This window comes from Heteronotia binoei, chromosome 1 (assembly GCF_032191835.1).
Source record: "Heteronotia binoei isolate CCM8104 ecotype False Entrance Well chromosome 1, APGP_CSIRO_Hbin_v1, whole genome shotgun sequence".
NCBI lineage: Eukaryota > Metazoa > Chordata > Lepidosauria > Squamata > Gekkonidae > Heteronotia > Heteronotia binoei.
Window position 1 is genome coordinate 180,826,549 of NC_083223.1, and position 22,932 is coordinate 180,849,480.

A 22,932-nucleotide genomic window follows, 5' to 3' on the forward strand; every position below is an offset into this window, starting at 1 on the left:
CCCCGGCTTGGAACCCCCCCCCCCGCGTCAGGGTCATTAGAAAGTGTGGGGGGGAGGAAAGGTCTGCTGGGCACTCATTATTCCCTATGGAGACTGATTCCCATAGGGTATAATGGAGAAGGATCTGTGGGTGTCTGGGGCTCTGGAGGGCTGTTTTTTGAGGTAGAGGCACCACATTTGCAGCATAGCCCAATTCTAGGAGTCCCCAAAGAAGGTGTCCCTATTCTTCATTATTTCCAATGGAAGGAAGGCACTTAAAATGGTGTGCAGTCCCTTTAAATGTGATGGCCAGAACTCCCTTTGTAGTTCAATCATGTTTGTCACACCCTTGCTCCTGACTCCACCCCTAAAGTCTCCTGGCTCCACCCCCAAAGTCCCCAGATATTTCTTGAATTGGACTTGGCAACCCTAAATTGCGGAGACCATAGACCACACTTATTAGAGGCCTTCATCTGGATGTAAGTTTGTGCTGCCTAACATAGCTTCTGAACAGTGTTTTAGATAGATAAAGCTAGCTTGTTTTGTTTTGTTTGCTGTTTGATCTATGGCAGGGGCGACCAAACTAGATTCATGAAAGAGCCTCATAGATGAAATGTCAGATGCTCAAGAGCTGGGAGGGAGGGAAGGAAATGGAAAGAGAGAAGGAAGGAAGGGGAAAGAGAAACAAAGAAAGCAAATGCATGGGGGATAGAGAAGGGGGAGCAAGGAACAGAAAGAGAAAATAGATGGGGGAGGGAGAGGGGGAAGGAAGGGAGAGAGAAAGAGAAAGCAAATAGATGGGGGAGGGAGGGGGAGAAGGAAGGGAGAGACCAAGTTTGGAGGCTTCTCTTGCCAGGAGGTGTAAACCGCCTGGCAAGAGAAGCTGGCACCAGGATCTACGTGCAGTGGGGAGTTCTTTCACTGTTATACTGGCTTAACCCTCCCAGTGAGAGAAGCTGCTGCTGGCTGCATTGCCAAGGTAGAAGAGGGTGCCGAGGGGACCCCTGTGTGTGTGTATGTGTGGCAAGCCTGCAAGAGCCACAAGGGAGGGATTAAAGTGCTGCATGCGCCGCAATTTGGCTACCCATATCTATGGTAATCTGTTGGCTATATTTTCATTGAATTGTCTTAATAATAAATTATGTAAATATGTTTTTTTTTTAAAGTCTGGTTATTTGTGTGCAACTGCCCTGGGAATCATGGGGTCAGCCTATTGACTCGACACTCTAATAGGAACACATAAATATTTCAGGCAGAACTTCAGTTTAACAGAATGGCTTTTTAAATGAACATGTTTAAAAATATTTTCTTACATACATATAGTTTATCTTCACACGCACAGTGAAGATCTTTGTGTGCTGGTGGCAGTGCTGCCAAAGGGATGACTTTAAAATCTGTACAACCAATCAGAACTCTAATTGCCAATCAGAAGCAAAAAAAACCCAGCTGGCCCCACCCACCTTCTACAAACACTTGGCAGGTGCCAGAAAAGTGTCCATGGATGTCATGATGCCCGTGAGTACCGCTTTGGGGGACCCTGCTCTAGAACATCCTCTCTAGAACAATAATTGTAGGTCTTCTAAGATTATGTCATGAATGAACCAATGGAAAAGCAGTTCTCATGACCCAGTTGTAACATTTAAAAAGCACCCCTGTGATCTCATCTGGAACAAGAATACTGCCTATTATTCATGATAAATTTATGTGTATTACAGACCACTGCAGTATTTAAAACAAATTCCAATTATAATTCTGAAACATATGCAGCTTTTCTGAAATATTGGGAATCCTAACATATTATTCAAAAGGCCATTAGAGACTTAATTTCACCACTAAATGGGGATTAACAGAACAATTTTCCTAGCAGCAGGCTATCCTGTACTTTTCTACTACACATTTAGTTGCATATTTACAGGGGCATTTGATAATGATCACTGCTGGTGACAGGATGCTGACTTCCAAGCAGAACACTGCCTATCTATTCTGATGATTACCATGATCCTAATTACTGCAGACTGTAAATGCAGACACACATTGTATCTAAGCAAATAAGTATTTAGTAAGGAAAGAACAAAGGGGGGGGGGGAATACCAGAATAAGCATAACAGAAAGTATGTTTGTTATTCAGTAACCACTTAGCAGTGCTAATCATTGACTAGGTTCAAAAGTTTACATTTTATAATTTGTAAATATTTTATTCTCTTTCATCCCAGGAAACCACCACAAATGCTTGTAGAGAGTCAAGCAATTAATGGTTAATACCATTCCAAGGCCATTCCCAAGTTCAATTTACTGCCTTATTTATAATTCCTCATTGTATGAAATATGTATGCATGAACATGCAATATTACTGCCTTTAGAGACATTAATCTATTCACATATAAGATTCCAACAGACTGAAGTGCTTCCTTGGTTATCTATTGGGGAGCGGAAGGGGAAGGAACTCATGCACATACAGACAGTTTAAAAGGATGAATAATTTACCTACTTGCATTTGTGGCTTCTACTTTAATGGTGCTATTATTTATTTTGTGATATGATGTTATTCAGTTTTTACAGGAGTAAAATATAGCAGTTCCCTTTCAGAAAAAAAGATCATCAAATGTGACTGACAGGGTTATAAATATGCTAGCCTACATCAAGATTTTGGCTCTAAGACATATGTAGCAAAACCCCACAACATTACTGTGTGTGTGTGCATGTGTGTGTGTGTGTGAGAGAGAGAATGAATGCGTGTATGTATATGTGTGTGCACATATACATATATATTCTATCCCTCACACATACACATGTACACACACACATTCTCTCCCCCCACCTCGGTTTTCCAGTCCATGAATTCACTTCAGCCTTTTTTCTCCCCCCCCCCCCTCCTCTGTTTGCTTAGGCTAACAAAGCGATGCCGATAGGGATGTCTGTGGGCTTACATGTGATTTAGATAGCAAACACAGTGACTTCTTTCCTTTCATTATGTGAAGTAAAATCTTGGCTGACAGTAACTACAAATGCACCAGACAAAATCCACAAAGTAAACTCAATCCACAGGATACAATTCAGCAAAGATATAGTGCAAGCCCCTCCAACAGAAAGTACTGACAGACATAGATCTCCATTTTCCTCTCTCCCATCCCAGCAGCTCCTTCAGACCTCCCAAAATTTGATTTTTTTGGGGGGGAGGGGTCACAGGACCAACATGAACACCCCAGTGGGGAAAAGGCAAGATCATCATTCCTTCTGTCAGTGATGGTATGCTGACAGAAGAGGGGGGGGGGAAGGTGATTTTGTTCACTTTCCCCTCTTCACTGCAGCTCACAAGCTTCCATAGCTATTACACCAGATGGTTCCTGCAACCTTTGCACAAGACACTGGATCCAAGCCATACATCCTGAATTGCCGCCAATAATCTGTAACTTTTGAAAAGACTGTGATTCTGCACAGGGGCAAACTAGGAGGAGAAACTATCTGGAAAAGGGCCCTGCCCCCTCCCCAAAGGAGGGAGGAAGGGAAAAAGAGCCTGCAATAAAAACCCTACACCACACTCAGCTTGGCTGGGCTTTACTGTGTGGGGCTGCAGCACCTCCTTTCCTACTCAGCGTGCAGTGTGGGCTACAGGATGTGGTTGTACCTTGTTTGGTGTTGGGGTGATGGCCTCCTAGGTCACCAGCTAACTGGAACCTCCTGGTGGCCTTAATGACCAATCTGGCTGTCATTCCAGGGATTCTCAAGATCATAACCCCCACTAAGGCATTCACTCTGAGGACCTGTGGTTAACCATTATCTGCCAGTCTACCTCACAAGGTAGTGGTGAACATGAAATGGGGAAGCCTCACGTAAATTAGGTCCTGAAGGAAGAATACTTATCTTACATAGAAAAAATACAAATACAAGAGACCACCAATTAAAGAAAACCACACTGCAAAGTAAATCGATACCTGGCTGACTTCCTGATTTCAACATATAACATTTTTATATAGCTCCATTTGAAAATCAAGCATTGACTGCCATTTTCCTTATTTATAGATCTATGTTGTCATTCCAGTGCATCAGAATCATCTGATCACTTTTAATAATGTACATGAGCAACATTCAATGATGTTATAGTAAAGGCCATGCAAACATTGTTATGATAAATTTGTACACTCGGTTGTGAAGAGACTTTTCCAGACACCAATAAATATCTTATATATTCACTTAAATAGCACATCCTGTCTCTTTTACTAGGTTATCCCAACAGAAGAATCAAGTTAACCTTTGGCAGCCCTGAATAATGAAAACTGTGTGATATAAAACCTATCTCAAGATCAATCATACAGCAGATTTTCCTCTCTTAAGTTACCTCATTAGCTGTGTTGTGAGTTCCAACGATTCTGATAAAAGATGCTGGTTGTCTGTCAAAACTTATAACTTGCCAAGATCTGAAAAACAAACCAGAGCAACAATGAGTGTTAAGAACTGTCAGATCTAATTTCACTGATTTTATAAATTAGAAAGAAAAAAACATTTGGAACATTTTCCTGTCATGCTTCAATAAAACACATGTGAGTGTACAGATGTATTTTGTTTATTTATGGAATTCTGAATCAACTTTCCATAGGATTACTCAAGGTGACTTACAGCTGGTGAACAAATATAAGTATTCTCCAAAATGTAAACATATTACACAAATTGTATAAAACACTGATCAAAATTAGCATCCAACTGGTATGTCAAGATAAGTGGGTCATGCCCTGGTCTTATGTGAGCTGCACTAGTGGCACCGCCATCCATTTTTCTTGTTGTTTTTCATTTTTTAAAAAAGAGAAAATGAAACAAAAGTGACAGAGAACTACCAGATGCAAATAGGGACAATAGCTTTTATGCCTTTAAAAACTGCATAGTGGATTCTATGCTCTTCTCAGCTGTCTGCATGTTGCTGGTCACAGAATGTCCTAAGGCACATGGCATGGTTACATAGTTAAAACTAAGCAGGTCCAGGAGGTCTAGGTCTGACTGGTGCTTGGATGGGGGACACCACATATATCCTAACAACATGCAGAGAGACCATAAGAAAATCTCTTCATATTATGAGGGACAGCTTTCTCCTGCCCCATCTGGCTTGCTGCACCAACTCAGAATTCCAATTCTACACAACCTGTAAAAGTGCAGGAGCCCTGCAATCCTCTTTTGCACCTGGTCATCTTAGAGAGAAAAGGAGGAAGATGGGCTCCTGGGGGGAAAAATTCAAACAGGATCTCATGTTGCAGATTGATACTACAGTTAGGTTCTGAGCAGGCGTCATTTTGGGCAGGAGCTCCGGAACCTCTAAATTTTATTGTGCTCTTTCTTTCTTATCCCCCACCCCCCAACAAATACTTGCTTCTGGGCTCCATTATTCAACCCCCCTGTGAGAATTTGGCTGAACTCTAAGACTTGACAAACGTTCTAATATTTTCCACCACAAAAAATGGGAAAATAACCAAAACATATGAAGCAGACAGATGGGAATCTTCATCATGCCACTGTGGCCACATAAGAGAAAGTAATTTAAAACGTATGATAGGAGCAGTGTTCCCTCTAAGCTGAGTTAGTGTGAGCTAGCTCAGATTTTTAGCCTTCAGCTCACATCTTTTGTCTTAGCACAGGAAAAATGGCCCCAGAGCACAATAATTTATGCAGTAGCTCATAACTTTAATGCTAGTAGCTCACAAAGTAGAATTTTTACTCACAAGACTCTACAGCTTAGAGGGAGCATTGGATGGGAGTAAGGTTTTATTATGACTACTATAATTCAAGAAGCATTTTCAGGTAGATGCAGAGCTGATACAATCTTCATGATGTCAGGAGTGTGATGTCAGGAGTGTGCGGCATATGCCAATGAGTTGTGCTAATGAGCTCCAGCACCTTTTTCTCTACCCCTGGTTCTGAGTATGATAAAAATAAAGGCTACTGCCCATTCACTCAATAATTTCTACGGGGAAATATCTTAGTTACTTGCTCTTACAAATGCATTCCCAATATGGTAAAGGTACATTAATAGGAAAGGCACTGTTTGGAAATATGTCACATTGTGGTCTGCTCATTTCATTTACAAGATCAAGCAACCACAGGCAAACATTCCCATAATTCTTCTGCTGATGGTATTACAGATTTTAAAAGGTTGTTGTGTACTCCTCGCAAGAATGAATTATACTTTCTTGTGATTTCAACTATACAGGTATATTTTCAAAAATAATATAAACTGTAGGTATAAGCTAGTTAGAAACAACTTACAGAATACAATTTACTTGGTTTTGGAAATGGTAAATATTTATACAGTTTCAATACAACAGAGAAAAATATTTAAGCCAGTAACCTTTTAATTTTTTATTTCACAAAACTAAATGAACAAGCTCAATTACAGATTATAGGAATGGTAAGATTTTGGCCACAAACTACAATTTATGGGTTATACCTCTCTCTCTCTTTTTAAAAAGCCACAATAGTGGCTTATTGGCTTTACAGAAAACAGAACTGTGTTTTGTATTTAATGCACAGAACTGCATTAACTATAAACTTTTGCCTCTCCCATTTAATTTTACAAATCTAACACAGCAATCCTAACCTGATAGGAAGCCCCACTGAATAGTTCTTAGGGTTACTGCCTGCCAATGACATCCCAAGCAGAGTTAACATACCCTTCTAAACCCATTAACTTCAATGGATATAGAAAAGTACAACTCTGTTTAGGATTGCACCATTTTCTGAACACTTGATCCTAAATTATACTGATCTTGGCACAGGTTGTCTCTTTTCTCACCCCACCCCCCTTTGCAACTTACCAAAACCTGCATGAGGGCACAATGGAAAGATCCCAGTTCACACTGGTAAACCTTTGGCACGTCTATGAATGGACAATGTATCCTGGTGGATGTTCATAAAGGGAGCTGTAGCATACTTCCTAAACACAGGTGAGTCCCTTGGTGCTTAATCACAACCGCTTTGCTGCCATTAGGTTTGCCAACCTCCATGTGGGTAAGGAGACAATGGTCCATAGGGATGTGATGCCCTAGAATTTATCCTCCAAACCTGCCATTTCCTCCAGAGAAACTTATTTCTGTGGCCTGGAGATACACAACCACGTTTAACTTTAAAAGAGGTAAATTCTCTGAGATGAGGAGGCATGTGAAGAGGAAACAGAAAGGAAAGGTAAATACCGTCAAAACCCTTGGGGAAGCTTGGAGACTATTTAAAACTACAATCCTAGAAGCTCAGATAAAATATATACCACAAGTTAGGAAAGGCACAAACAGGTATAAGAAAAGGCCTGCATGGTTAACAAACAAGTAACGGAAGCTGTAAAAGTTAAGGACTCCTTTAAGCGGTGGAAAGCTAGTCCAAGTGAGATTAATAAAAGGGAACACAGGCTGTGGCAAATCAAATGCAAGACTGTGATCAGGCAGGCAAATAGGGATGATTAAAGGTTTGGAACACTTTCCCTATGAAGAAAGGTTAAAACTCTTCGGGCTCTTTCACTTGGAGAAACATCGACTGCAGGGTGACATGATAGACATTTACAAGATTATGCATGGGATGGAGAAAGTAGAGAAAGAAGTACTTTTCTCCCTTTCTCACAGTACAAGAACTCGTGGGCATTCGATGAAATTGCTGAGCAGTCAGGTTAAAACAGATAAAAGGAAGTACTTCTTCACCCAAAGGGTGATTAACATGTGGAATTCACTGCTACAGGAGGTGGTGGAAGCTACAAGCATAGCCAGCTTCAAGCGGGGGTTAGATAAAAATATGGAGCAGAGGTCCATCAGTGGCTATTAGCCACTGTGTGTATTATATATATATACACACACACACACACACACACATATATATAATTAATTTTTTGGCCACTGTGTGACACAGAGTGTTGAACTGGATGGGCCACTGGCCTGATCCAACATGGCTTCTCTTATGTTCTTATGAGAAATGCACCCTCTACCTGGAGACTGGAACTTCCCTAACGTCTGGATATACTAAGAAACATCTGACAGTTAGATGATGTTCATACTAATGCACTCATCATTTCTTCTTCACACTCCAAAAACAGGACTGAGAGTTGAGCCCCAGTGATTCTTGAAGGAGTACTACACAGATGGAAACATCATTATTTGTAACTTAAATTTCAACTCTTGTCAAAAAATGTCAGCAGTCCTCCTCTGCTCTAGGAATCCTCAGAGACATTTTTTTGAAAGATGCTCTCCAGTAGCTTCTGGGAAAATACACAGCAAGTGGGTGGAAGGTGGGGAGAAGCCAGACGTGTTTAAGAAGGACCCTGAACACATGCAGCTACCACATACTGAATCACACCACTGGTCTATCAAGGTGTCTGTCTACTGTGACTGGCAGCTGCCCAGACAAAAGGTCTACTTGATCCTTTCAACTGGAAATATGAGGGATTGAACCCTGGACCTTCTCCATGTAAAGCCCTGGCCCCACTCCTACAAGCAGCTTTATTTCTCTGGTTTACAATTCACGTAGTCTTCCTCTGTAACATGCAGTGGAAGGTAATATTTTCTTATTCCTATACCACAACATGAATGATAGCTAGAAAATGAACCATTTTTCCCGTGGTGATAATTTGTTTTTTGGTAATGCCAAGAAATCCCAGCAAGAACTGTGGGTCCCATGGGGTACGATAAGATAAATGCATGGAAGACTCAGGCTTTACATGAGGGTCCTTAAGCAGAAAGCCAACAGTGCATGCTGCTTGGTCGACCAAAGTCCTCTGGTGCCACAGCTTCATCTCTTAAAAGAAATTAGCCTTGTTATAGCCCTGGGGTATGTTATTTAATACACCATATCTCACCTCAGCCATCCCCTCCCAACTCTCTCATTTTGCCTGAGTCCCCTAAGGAGAGCTGTAATTGATGATTAGCATTCCAAAGCCATGCTTGCATCCTGTGAGCCCGTCATATTTAATTACATTTTAACTATATTCGTCTTCAATAATAGCTTGAACATAATTTAGATAATTATCTCTCGTTCTCTCATTCTGAGGCTCTGTCTGTCTCAGAGCTCCTTGCAACGAATATTGCTTTCTCTGCTCAAACACATAAACAGACTCTTGGGCCAAGTACTTTCATCTCTCCAACAGCAACAGCTGTCACTAAAAAACTCAGTGGCTTTGAGCATCCCGCAGTCAACTGAAAGAGAAATCTTTATACGGCTTCTTGCTGCTTTATTTTGGGGAATGGAAGGGAAGAAGCATTACTATCCATGACAAAGTAGTTTACATTATAACATACTGTCTTTCTTGCAGTTCATACTGCACAATGTGTGGCATTTCAAACACAGGTGTACAAACATTTTTAGAAATGCAGAACAGAATATCTTTTTTTTGTTTAAAACAATTTTATTTAGTAACATATGGTAATGATATTTATTTCTTGCATCATTAATAAAGACAGGTTGCTTACCTGTAACTGCAGATCTTCGAGTAGTCATCTGTGCATTCACACTCATGGGATAGAGTGCCTGCGCCGATCCTCGAATCGGTACCTAAAAAGCCCAGGATTTTTTCACGCTCGGCACCAACGTGCACACGCAGGCGTCCCAGTGCGCATACTCACCGGCGCCAGCGCAAGGATCCCGCCAGTTCCTTCCTGACCGCTGGAAGCCCCTACTGGAGGGAGACCGTCAGCAGTGGGGAAGGAGGGCGGGTAGTGTGAATGCACAGATGACTACTCGAAGATCTACAGTTACAGGTAAGCAACCTGTCTATCTTCTTCGTGGTCTCTGCATCACACTCACGGGAGATTAGCAAGCAAGACATACCTGGAGGCGGGAAGACGGTCAACCAGAAGAAACAGCTTGCAGCACTGCAGCCCCCAGATGAGTCCTCTGTTGAGCATGCACGTCCAGCACGTAGTGCTTCATAAAGGCATGTGGAGAGGACCAGGTGGAAGCCTTGCAAACATCTGTCAGGGAAACGCCTTTCAGGAACGCCACCGACGTCGCCATCGCTCTTATAGTGTCCGCGAATAGGCCCAGGTAACGGCTTCTTAGCCAACAAATAACACAGTTTAATAGACTCAGTGAGCCATTTCAAAAGCTGCTGAGACGAGATCCTGGAACCTAACTTAGGAGCAGCGTAAGAAACAAAAAGCTGCTGGTCCTTACGAAAACTCTTGGAGCGACTTAAATAAAACAATAAAGCACGCTTCACATCTAGAGCATGCAACCTACGTTCCTCAGCCGAGGAAGGTGTAGGATGAAAAGTGGGCAACCAAACTTCTAAATTGAGGTGGAACTGAGAAACCACCTTAGGGAGAAAAGAAATATCAGGAGCTAACGACAGTCCAGCCTCCTGAAAAACTAGATATGGGTAGTCACAACGCATAGCTGTGAGCTCCCCTGCACAGCGTACTGATGCAGTCTTCCAAGATAGAAGCTGTAACGAACATGTGGCCATTGGCTCAAAAGGACGGCGAGTCAGCCTGTCCAACACTAAAGTCAAATCCCACAACTGTGGGGGTGATCTCGATGGAGGATAAGGCCTAAGCAAACCCTTGAAAAACCTCTTAGAATGAGGTTGCGCAAAAACAGAGTGCCCCTCAACTGGTTCATGGAACGCAGAAATTGCTGCCAAATAAACCTTGATGGAAGCAAAAACAAGGCCAGCATCCACCAGAGATAAAAAACCCTCAAAAATTACCGACAATCCCACCCTTTTTTGGGGGGGGGGGGGAGTGAGGGATCAACTAAGAACTGCAGAAATCTCTGCCACTTCCTATCATAGGAGGCGCGGGTAGAAAGTTTCCTGCTGTTCAAGAAAACATGTTGGTCTCTGCTAGAGAACCCACAGGGTCGATGCGTCACGCTGTCAGCTTCAGGTGAGGCACTCTGTGATGTAGTACATGACCGCCCTGAGCTGACAGAAGGTCTGGTTCCGCCGGAAACTGGTAGAAGACCCCCCTCGCCAGTTGGAGCAGGATTCGGAACCAGTTCTGGCGAGGCCACCAGGGAGTCACCAGGATACAGCATGGTCTCTCTCTTGCGATCTTGTTGACCACCCTCATCAGTAGTGGCAGAGGTGGGAACAGATAAAGGAACTGACCTTCCCACAGGAACAGCAGACCATCTCCCAACGACTGTGGATCCGAGCCCCTCTGGAGCAAAACAGAGGACACTTCCAGTTTTCGGATGTGGCAAAGACATTCACCTGAGGATACTCCCAGAGCTGAAACACGGGGTGAAGGAAGCACCACTGTAACTCCCACTCATGCAGGGAAGCTGCGCCCCTGCTGAGGGAGTCTGCTTGCAAGTTGAGGACCCCTGGGAGATGGGTTACCTACACAAAGATGTCGTGGTCCAGGCACTCCGACCACAGATCCAGCGCCTGCACACAAAGCCGTCGAGAGACAGTCCCTCCCTGCCTGTTGATGTAACACAGAGCAGTGGTATTGTCTGTGAGCAGAGCAACAATCTTCCCTGCCACCATGGGGCAGAAAGACCGAAAAGCAAACTGAACTGCCAGCAGTTCCAAGTAATTTATGTGGCACTGAGTCAATTTCAAAGGCCAAGGACCCCCCACACACAGATCGTCCATGTGGGCCCCCAAACCCCATAATGACGCATCTGTTGTGATAGTCACCATTGGTGCAGGTAGATAGAAGGGAGCTCCCTGACAAATGTTGTCCTTTGAGTTCCACCATTGCAGCGTTTGAAGTGTCACAGGTGGAAGTACAAAACACTTTCGAGGTGAGTCTCGTAATGGGTGAAACTGACGAAGAAACCAAAGCTGTAGGCCTCTCATCCTCAGCTTCGCAAAGAGCAGCATGCTTGTAGTCGCCGCCATCAGCCCCAGCATCCGCTGCAGCTGTTGCGCCATGCCCCACTTTCGACTCTGCAGAAGTTCGACAAGGTTGATAATGTCCATCGCTCTCTGTTGAGGCAAAATGCGCGATGAAGGTTTGTATCCAGCAAAGCCCCTATGGACTGAACTGTATTTGTTGGAGAAAGGTGTGATTTCTCCAAATAGAACTGCAGACCCAAGGTGACGAGAAGACAAAGAGTGATGGCAATGTGAGATGACAAACTGTCTTTCGACTCCGCCACAAGGAGCCAGTCGTCGATGTATGGAAAGATGACTATCCCTTGAAGCTGGAGATGGGCAGCCACAATGCTCATCATCTTCGTGAACACCCGAGGTGCAGTGGACAGACCGAACGGAAGGGCCTTGAACTGGAAGCGCTAAGAACCTACTGGAAACTGAAGGAAACGTCTGAACGCAGGATGGATGCTGACGTGGAAGTATGCATCCTTGAGGTCCCGCGTTGCCATCCAAACCCCTTGGTTGATGAGGGGAGAAACTCTTTAGCTTGGAGAAACGTCAACTGCAGAGTGACATGATAGAGGTTTACAAGATAATGCATGGGATGGAGAAAGTAGAGAAAGAAGTACTTTTCTCCCTTTCTCACAATACAAGAACTTGTGGGCATTCGATGAAATTGCTGAGCAGACAGGTTAAAATGGATAAAGGAAGTACTTCTTCACCCAAAGGGTGATTAACACGTGGAATTCACTGCCACAGGAGGTGGTGGCGGCCACAAGCATAGCCACCTTCAAGAGGGGTTTAGATAAAAATATGGAGCAGAGGTCCATCAGTGGCTATTAGTCACAGTGTGTGTGTGTGTGCGTGTATGTATGTATATATATAAATAAAATTTTTTGTCACTGTGTGACACAGAGTGTTGGACTGGATAGGCCATTGGCCTGATCTAACATGGCTTCTCTTATGTTCTTAGGGGGAGAATTGTTTGCAGAGTGGACATTCTGAACTTCTGGTACATGATTGGTCTTAGATCCCCGTCCCGCTTGGTCTTAGATCCCCGTCCCGCCTGGTTCCCGCTTGGGAACCAGGAAGTAAAGAGAGTAGAAGCGTCCCGTCCTGGCCTCCATCCGGACCATCTCTATGACTTGTTTCTGTAAGAGGTTGCTCACCTCCGCCACTTGCACACCTCCGCCAGCAGAGGTGAGGAAGGGGAAGTGGTAATTACCACAGATTGGATCGGAATCTGAGCAAAGTCTATTTTAGAACATAACATAAGAGAAGCCATGTTGGATCAGGCCAACGGCCCCTCCAGTCCAACACTCTGTGTCACACAGTGGCAAAAATTTTTTTATATATACACACACACTGTGGCTAATAGCCACTGATGGACCTGTGCTCCATATTTTTATCTAAACCCCTCTTGAAGGTGGCTATACTTGTGTAGCCTTCCGCTATGATGGAAAGCGCCCACCTGTCCGTAGTGATGGACTCCCAGGCCGACAGGAATGGGCGGAGGCAGATAGACGAAGTGGAAGAGGGGACGGTGATGCGTGCTGCCAGAAAGTCAAAGGCCCTGCTTTTGAGGGCGAGTGCCCTTGGACTTACGGGTGGTCTGTGAAGCATAACGATTCCTATTGTTACCCCTTTATGGGGACCTACTCTCAGGTTGAGCAGAGCGAGGTCTCCACTGCTGTTCCGGGGAGAACTTTTGGTACGGCTTCTTTGCCCAAGGCTTATGCCACTGTTTCTGTCTCACAGCTCTGGAAGATGCCCGTACACCCAGGTTCCTGGAAGTTTTTATACTTTTATCCGTTTCCTGGAGCACATTGTCGGTGGTAGAGCTGAACAGGCCTTCGCCCTCAAAGGGCAGATCTTCAACGAAGGCCCTGGTGTCCTGCTGGAGAGCCGCAGATCTGAGCCAGGAGTGGCGGCGGATGCAGACGGCAGAAGTGATGGTCCTCGCTGAGACGTCGACCATGTGCTTTGCTGCAGCCAGTTGTTGTTTGGCTACAGCAAAGCCTTCCTTCTGCAACTTCTTTGCAGCTGACCTCTTCTCCTCACTCAGGGAAGACAGGAGGGGGATTAGTTGTTCCCACACTCAGTATTGGTATCTAGCCATGCACATGGCATAGTTAGATACCTTTACTCCCAGCGCCCCAGCAGAGTAGAACTTCCTCCCGACGTTGTCCAGCTTCTTTCCCTCCTTGTCTGGTGGAGAGGAGTGTGTCTTGTGAGCCTTCGACAAGGAGGAAACGACCACCGAATTCGGCTTTGGGTGCGTGAAGAGGAACTCAGCCCTGGACTCTTGGACATGGTACATATGGTCGATGACACGGGTGTAGAAGCAGGCTTCGCCCAGCGCTCCTTCACCGCCTGTAGGATGACTTTCGTCACCGACAGGGCAACTGCTGTAGACATATACCGTTGCATAATGTCGAACACATTATAGTCTACAACGGGTTGCGGCTGTGTCACTGGAAGTGAGAGGGAGAATGCCATCCTTTTCACCAGGTCCCCGTACGACTTGAGAGCTTCCGATGCTGAGATGGGAAGATCCTCAGCCGTATGAGACACTGGGGAAGGTTCCAAAGCCCGGTCCGGATTGTCGGTACCAACCTCAGAGTCCGATGATGAAGACTCTCTGTGTAGAGATTGTTCTGAGAGCACCAGAGTAGATTCTCTGACAGGCGACCAGATCGACACTGACAACTGAGGTTGGACTTCCTCCACCACCACGTCTGTCAGGCGGTACAGCGATCGATGCCGAAGGACGCCGTCTAGAATGTTGAGATAGCCTGGACATGTGGGATACCTCGGACTGCTGGTCCCAGTCTGCGAACTCGCGGGGAGGGTACCATTGGTACAGTGGGTAAGGATAAGGGTAAGGAGGCCACTGACGCTGCTCCCATGGTGGAGGCGGTGGGAAGCAACGAGCTACTGTAGTCGGTTCCAGCTCTCTCTAGCCTCTCGCCTGATCCATCGGTGCCGAAAGCTCCATCAGCGCTGACACCTCCACCTCTGAGACTGAGTCGCTCTCACTGAGACTTCTGGACCCTGAAGAATGGGAACGCTGAGTCAGGTCGATCTCGTGCTCCGATGCCGATAGGCACAGCTGCAAAGCACTGCCTCTCGACATCGAAGGGCTATGACACTGGGACGCCAAGATCTTCTTCGGTGGAGCTGTCGATGTCGAGGCATCATGCGAAGGCGAAGGGGTGCGGGATGATCTCTTCTTCCACTTCTCCTTTGATTTTCCCTTCTTCGGCGCAGATGATCGGGTCCCCGAATCATCCCGACGCCTTTTAGCCAGGGTGTCCACTGACCCTTCAGAAGGCCGTTTCGTGGAATGCCTCGGCTCGACCGGCATCTCGGGCCTAATCAGAGAAGTCTCAGCCGATGTGACCGTCGGGGCCGCAGCCTCACCCATCGATACCGACGGGCCCGATGCCATCCTTTGAGGACGAAGTGCCGACTTGACCAAAGCCACCGAAAGCCTCGCAACTCTGTTCTTACGAGTTTTTTTCGAGAAACTCAGTGTGCGCAGGAATTGACGTGATGTCCCTCGCCCAGACAGAGGAGACAGAGGGAATGGCCGTTGGGGGGGGGGAATCTTCTTCCCACAGGAGCGGCACCTCTTAAAAAAACCCCAATGTCTTTCCATAGATGCCCAGGAAAAACTCCACCCAGGAAAGTCTCTGGGGGGGGGGGGACGGGAGAGAAAAACCGAGCCCCGAAGGGCAAGTCCAACAAACTTTTATTTTTAAACAAAACTATCTAACAACTAACTAACTACACTAAGAAAATAATAAACGGGCTATCTCTCTCTCTCTCTCTCTCGGCTTGACTTCGCGAACGAAGATTTAAGAAGGGTGCAGTAGTCCACGTCTGCTGCAGGCTCGCTGGTGGCTGACAAGACCAATGCGGGACAGGCAGATCTGGCCACAGTGGCTGCAGGGAAAAGTCTGATTTGGGGTTGGTGCTGTAGCAGTGCGATTCTTCCTCAATCTCCTTTTGTCCTCAAGACCAGCTATGCGTGCGTTCTCAAAGGAAGAGACAGCCTGGTGGATGGTGTGCCTCCATGCTTTGCGATCTGAGGCTAGGTCAGACCACTGGTGATGGTTGATGCGACAGGTGCCAAGGGATTTCTTCAAGGAGTCCTTGTACCTCTTCTTTGGTGCCCCTCTATTTCGATGGCCGGTGGAAACTTCGCCATACAGAGCAATCTTGGGAAGGAGGTGGTTTTCCATCCTAGAAATATGCCCTGCCCAGCGCAGCTGCGTCTTCAACAGCAGTGCCTCGATGCTTGTAACCTCCGCCCTCTTGAGGACTTCAGTGTTGGTCACAAAGTCACTCCAGTGGATGTTGAGGATGGTGCGAAGGCAGCGCTGATGGAAGCGCTCAAGGAGTCGCAAGTGATGACGGTATAAAACCCACGATTCGGAGCCGTAGATGAGGGTTGTCATCACAACCGCTTTGTAAACATTGATCTTTGTGCCTTTTTTCAGATGCTTGTTGCTCCACACTCTTTTGTGCAGTCGGCCGAATGCACGGTTTGTCTTTGCCAGCCTGTTGTCAATCTCCTTGTCGATCTTGGCATCTGAGGAGATGATGCACCCCAGGTAGCTGAACTGCTGGACTGTCTTCAGAACTGATTCACCCACAGTGATGCAGGGAGGGTGATAATCTTTCTGGGGTGCAGGCTGGTGGAGAACTTCTGTCTTCTTCAGACTAACTTCTAGGCTGAATAGCTTGGCAGCCTCTGCAAAGCAGGACGTCATATGCTGCAGAGCTGATACCGAGTGGGAGACGAGTGCAGCATCATCAGCAAATAGTAGCTCTCGCATGAGTTTTTCCATTGTCTTGGAGTGAGCCTTTAGTCGCCTCAGGTTGAACAGGCTGCCATCAGTGCAATAGCAGATGTAGACACCATCGTCATCATCTAGATCTACTGCGGCTCTTTGAAGCATCATGCTAAAGAAGATCGTAAAGAGAGTTGGCGCGAGAACGCATCCTTGCTTTACACCTGTGCCTATTGGGAAGGGCTCCGAGAGGTCGTTGCAGTGTCTGACTCGGCCTTGCTGGTCTTCATGTAGCTGGATGATCATGCTGAGGAACCTTGGGGGACATCCTAAACGTTCCAAGATTTGCCACAGGCCTTTCCTGCTAACGGTATCGAAAGCTTTGGTAAGGTCGACAAAAGTCACATATAGACCCTTGTTCTGTTCCCTGCATTTCTCTTGGAGCTGCTTGAGGACAAATACCATGTTGGTGGTGCTCCTGTTAGCTCTGAAGCCGCACTGGCTCTCTGGGAGGAGTTCTTCTGCAATGGTGGGCACCAGTCTGTTCAGGAGTATTCTGGCAAGGATTTTGCCTGCGATGGAGAGCAGGGTTATCCCCCGGTAGTTGGAGCAGTCTGACTTTTCCCCTGTGTAGAGTGATGATGATTGCATCGCGAAAGTCCTGTGGTAGTTTGCCTTGTTCCCAGCAGGTGACAAGTACGTTGTGAAGTGTGCTATGTAGTACTGTGCCCCCATGCTTCCAGATCTCTGGTGGGATTCCATCAACTCCCGCTGCCTTGCCACTTTTCAGTTGCTTGATGGCTTTAACAGTCTCTTCTAGGGTGGGGATCTCATCCAACTCTGATTTCACTGGTTGAAGTGGGGTGAGGTGGATTGCTGAATCTTGAACTACGCGGTTGGCACTGAAGAGAACCTGAAAATACTCCGACCACCAGTTCAGTATGGATGCCTTGTCTGTGAGGAGCACTTGGCAGTCTGCACTACGCAAGGGACTCTGAGCCTGATATGATGAGCCATATACTGCCTTCAGGGCTTCGTAGATACAACAGGCAAAAAAACAATCCAAGATTACTTTACCGACCGGAGACATGAAAGGAGATCCTCTCAGCACAGCAATCAGAAAGGAACTGGTGGGATCCTCACGCTGATGCTGGCGAGCATGCACACTGGGACGCCTGCGCATGCCCTTTGATGCTGAGCGTGAAAAAAATCCTGGGCTTTATAGGTACTGATTTGGGGATCAGCGCAGGCGCACTATCCCATGAGTGTGATGCACAGAGACGACGAAGAAGATCTTCTTTTTATCTATGCCATATATTACTTCCTAACCACCCCTCCCCCCGTTACCTGACTCCCGCCGGTGTTATTTACTTAAAATACTAATATTTAAGTTACCCTTAACTAATAAAAACAAAGATTAATATTCTTCTTCCTTCTAAGACTTAATCATTATCAAAAATTGTCCAAAGTCCTTTTATTTTTCACTCTTTTTCTACATATCTTCTAAACTTTTTCCACTCTATCTTGAAAACTTCTGTCATAGTCTCTTAAAATTCTTGTTAATTTGTCCATTTCACTCCATGTCATAACATTTACAATCCAATCCCATTTTTCTGGTATTTTTTCTTGCTTCCACAACTGCACATACAGTGTCCTAGCAGCTGAAAGCAAGTACCAAATTATAGTTCTTTTGGAAATTTTTCCATTTGTAATCCCAACAGAAAAGTCTCTGCAACTTTCTTAAATTCGTATCCCGAGATCCTAGAAATTTCTTGTTGAATCATCTGCCAATACTTTTTTGCTCTTTCACAAGTCCACCACATATGGTAGAAAGAACCTTCATGTTTTTTACATTTCCAACATCTATCTGGCATCTTATTGTTCATCTTTGCCAACTTTTTAGGAGTCATATACCATCTGTACATCATTTTAAAACAGTTCTCTTTAATACTATGACACGTCGAAAGCTTTATAGAATTTTTCCACAAATATTCCCAAGTTTCCATCTGTATTTCTTTATTTACATTAATTGCCCACTTAATCATTTGAGATTTCACTACTTCATCTTCCACAGACCATTTTGAGAGTAATTTATATAATTTTGAAATTAATTTTTCATTGTCTCCAAGCAGAACTTTTTCCATTTCTGTTTGCTCTTTTCTTATTCCTTCAGTTTTAATATCATTTTCCACCAAACTCTTTATTTGTTGCATTTGGAACCAATCATATTTATTATTCAGCTCTTCAACAGTTTTCAATTCTATTTTGCAACTTTGTATTTTTAATAGTTGATTATATGACAACCACTTTTCTTCACCCGTCTCAGCTATTATTTTTATTACTTCTGCTGGCACTATCAATAATGGTTTTCTCTCATCCCCATACTTCTTATATTTCATCCATATATTTAGCAAATTGTTTCTTATATAATGGTGAGAGAAAAAACCATCCATCTCTTTTCCCCCATAGTACATATAAGCGTGCCAGCCAAATTTATTTCCATGACTTTCCAACGCTAAGAGTTTTTTGTTTAACAGCGTCACCCATTCTTTTATCCACACTAAACAAACTGCTTCATGATATAGTTTTAAATCTGGTAATTGGAATCCTCCTCTCTCTTTTGCATCTGTTAAAATTTTCATTTTGATCCTTGGTTTCTTCCCAGTCCACACAAACTCTGAAATTTTCCTTCGCCATTTATTAAATTGTTTACTGTCTTTTACAATTGGAATAGTTTGAAACAAATACATTATTCTTGGCAGAATATTCATCTTAATTGCAGCTATTCTGCCAAGCAATGACAAATTAAGTTTATTCCATTTTATCATATCTTCATCCATTTTACGCCATAGCTTCTCATAATTGTTTTTAAACAAATCAATATTCTTCATTGTTATCTCCACACCCAAATAGTTTACCTTAGAGGTAACTTCACAACCCGTTAGCTTCTGCAGTTCCTTGTTTGCTTAGTTGCATATTTTTACATAGAAGTTTTGATTTTTCTTTATTAATATAAACTCCCGCCAGTTCTCCATATTCTTGTATTTTAACTAATAAAGCTGTTACTTGTATGGGATTTCATTTATAAACATTATATCAGCTGCAAATGCCCTATATTTGTAAATAATAACAATAACTTAATAATAATAGTAATAATAACTTTTTATTTATATCCCGCCCTCCCCGCCGAGGCAGGCTAAATAAATCATTTTACTTTTAATCCTTCTATTTCTTTGTCCTCTTGGATTTGCATCAGTAAGATTTCAAGAGTCATTATAAACAACAGTGGGGAAAGCGGACAGCCTTGTCTTGTACCTTTGTTAATTGTCATATCTTCTGTAAGATCTGCATTTATACATAGCCTTGCACGTTGTTCAGTATATATTGCTTTTATAATCCTTATAAAGTTTTTCCCCAACTGTATTTTCTCCATTACTGCAAAGATAAAGTCCCAGTTTGAATTATCAAAAGCTTTCTCTGCATCCGTAAAGAACAATGCAACTTCCTTTTCTGGATGCCTTTCATAATATTCCACGATATTTACAACAGTTCTAATATTGTCTCTTATTTGCCTTTTGGGAAGAAACCCTGCTTGATCCTCCTTTATAAAATTTATCAAATGATGTTTAAGCCGTTCTGCCAATATTCTTGTATATATTTTATAATCATTATTTAATATTGAAATTGGTCTATAATTTTTTACATTCGTGACATCTCTATCTTCTTTTGGAATCAATGAAATAACAGCTTCCTTCCATGTATTTGGTATTTTCTCTTTTATTCTTATAATGTTCATCAATTTCTGAAGTTTCAGTATTAATTCCTCTTTGAAGATTTTATAAAATTTAGCTGTATATCCATCTGGCCCAGGTGCCTTTCCATTTTTCATTGCATTAATTGTTGCTTCAATTTCTATTTTTTCAATTGGATCATTCAAAACTTTTTTTATATTTTCTGTTAAGGGTGCTATTTTATTATTTTGTAAATACGTTTCCATTTTTTTCGTTCTTTATTTTAACACCCTTAAATAATTTGGCATAGTACTTAAAGAATTCTCTTTTTATTCCTTCCTGGTCCATCAACTCTCTTCCATCAACCACAATTTTATTAATAATTTTACTTTCTCTCTTTTTTTTCAGTTGCCAGGCCAAATACTTTCCAGGTTTATTTGCTCCCTCAAAAGATTTCTGCTGTAATCTTTTCAGATTCCATTCCAATTCTTTATTTAACAAATGTCTCATTTGTGTTTGTAATATTGTAATCTCCCTCATAATTTTCTTTTCCCCTGGTCTTTTTCTCAGTTCCCCTTTTTTTTCTTTATTTCATTTTGAATGTCCAACATGTTTTTCTTTTGCCCTCTTGTCTTTATTATTCAATGTAATCAATGTTCCTCTCATTACTGCTTTATAAGCATCCCGCACCGTCTGAAATGCTATATCTTCTTTATCGTTTATTTGGAAGAAAACTTTAGTTTCATTTTCTAGAGATGTCACTATTTCTTTATTCTGTAGTAAATCTTCATTTAATCTCCATCTTCTTGACTTTTTAGACAATTTTGTAATCCACATTATTGGGTTATGATCAACTATTTTAGGTAAAATCTCTATTTTCTTTGTTATAAGGCCTAAATCCTTAGTGTCCCAAAACATGTCAATTCTGGAAAAAGTATTATGTCTTGCTGAAAAAAAGGTATAGTCCAGTACTTCAGGGTTAAATTTTCTCCATATATCTTCCAGGTTTTCTTGTTTGACCAATTCAAAAAAAGACTGGCAATTTTCCTTCCTTATTTTTTCTCCCAGACCTATCCAGTGTATTCTGGATTGTTCCATTAAAATCCCCCATTATCAAAACATGATTATATGTCACTTCATCAAATTGTTGTATAATGTCTTTTTAAAAAGCATCCTTTGCTCCATTTGGTGCATACAGTCCCAATAACAACTTTTTTTTGCATTTAATATTATTTCTACTGCTACAAATTTTCCATTTTTATCTTTAAACACTAATTTCGGCTCCAATTCTTGTTTAATATAAAAAAATCACTCCCCTTTTCTTCTGCTCAGCCAATGAATGAAATTCTAGTCCCAATTGCTTATTCCATAAAAATTTATAATCCTTTTGTTTAATATGTACTTCTTGTAAACAAATGATATTACAATTTTGCTTTTTAATCCAATGAAACGTTGCCTTTCTTTTTTGTGGAGAATTTAGTCCATTTACATTCCAAGATAATAATTTGTAATCCATCATGGTGCAAATTCTTTATATTCTTCACCAAATTTACGCAGTTCCTGTGTGTTTGTAATTGTAATCCTTTTTCCTTAAAGCTCAAACCTTCAGGTATTATCCATCTATACCTCATTTCATTGTCCCGTAATTTTTCTGTCCGTTTCTTGTATGCTCTTCTGTCATTTATCACTTGTCTTGGCAACTCCTTCATAATTCTTACTCTGCTGCCTCCCACTATCAATGTCTTTTCAAAGTTTTTATTCATGATCTTTCCCACCATTTCTTTTGTCATATATATCTTATAACCACATCTCTTGGTAGATTTTTTTTTTTTGCATAAAGTGAGTTCACTCTATACACAGAGTCATACCTATTTCTAGTCCCTCCAAAAATTCCACAATTATTTTTATTATATATTCTTTCAAATCAGTCTCTTCATCCACAGGTACTCCTCTCAGACGTATCTGGGTCTCCATCAATTTGCAGTCATGAACTGCCACTTTTTCTTGTATTTTTAACAAGGTGGAATCATGTACTTTCACTCTCCCTTCCACCTCTTGCACTTTCTTTGATGTTACCACAGTCTCATTTCCGACATCTTCTATATCTTTTTTTAGCTCTTCAATATCTTTTCTAATTTCTTTTTTGGAAGCAGTTATCATCTCCTTCATCCTTTTCATTATCCTGGCTTCCATTGCATCTAATTGGTCCTGCATTTTCTCCAATGAAGCAGTCCTTGCTTGGGTTTGCTTGTGGTCTGACATGTAAAAACACCGAAAATTTTGACCTCACCAAATTAAATTTCAACTATCAGGTTTAAAAAAGTGAAGCTTGCTTTCTTCAATAAGCCTAATTTCGCCATCCTCAGAGCCTCCTGGGCTCAGATATTAATTTTTAAAGTTTTTATTTTCTCCAAAATGGCGGTCACGATTCTCTGCTTCACTTTAAAAAAAATTTTTCTCTAGAGGCTTCTAAAATAGTTATTAACAATAATGTCTGATAGCATTTACCTTATAAACGTCACCTCTGTCGGCTCCCCAATTTTTAATACCCCCAACGCTTTAAACATTTTATTTAAACTTTAGCCTCCTTGCAATGGCCTCCGATGTTTCTCTATGATATTATAGTTCTAGAGTAGGCTGG

General features: G+C 42.8%; 1 protein-coding gene across 1 annotated transcript in view; it reads right to left on the minus strand.

The window, feature by feature from the left end:
- The window catches only part of BTBD9 (BTB domain containing 9), a 376,375-nt gene that overhangs the window by 21,410 nt on the left and 332,033 nt on the right, over window positions 1–22,932 (minus strand). The window contains exon 10 of the mRNA XM_060244929.1: window positions 4,316–4,394. Coding sequence (XP_060100912.1) covers window positions 4,316–4,394 — 79 coding nt within the window. The remainder of the gene's footprint in view (window positions 1–4,315; window positions 4,395–22,932) is intronic.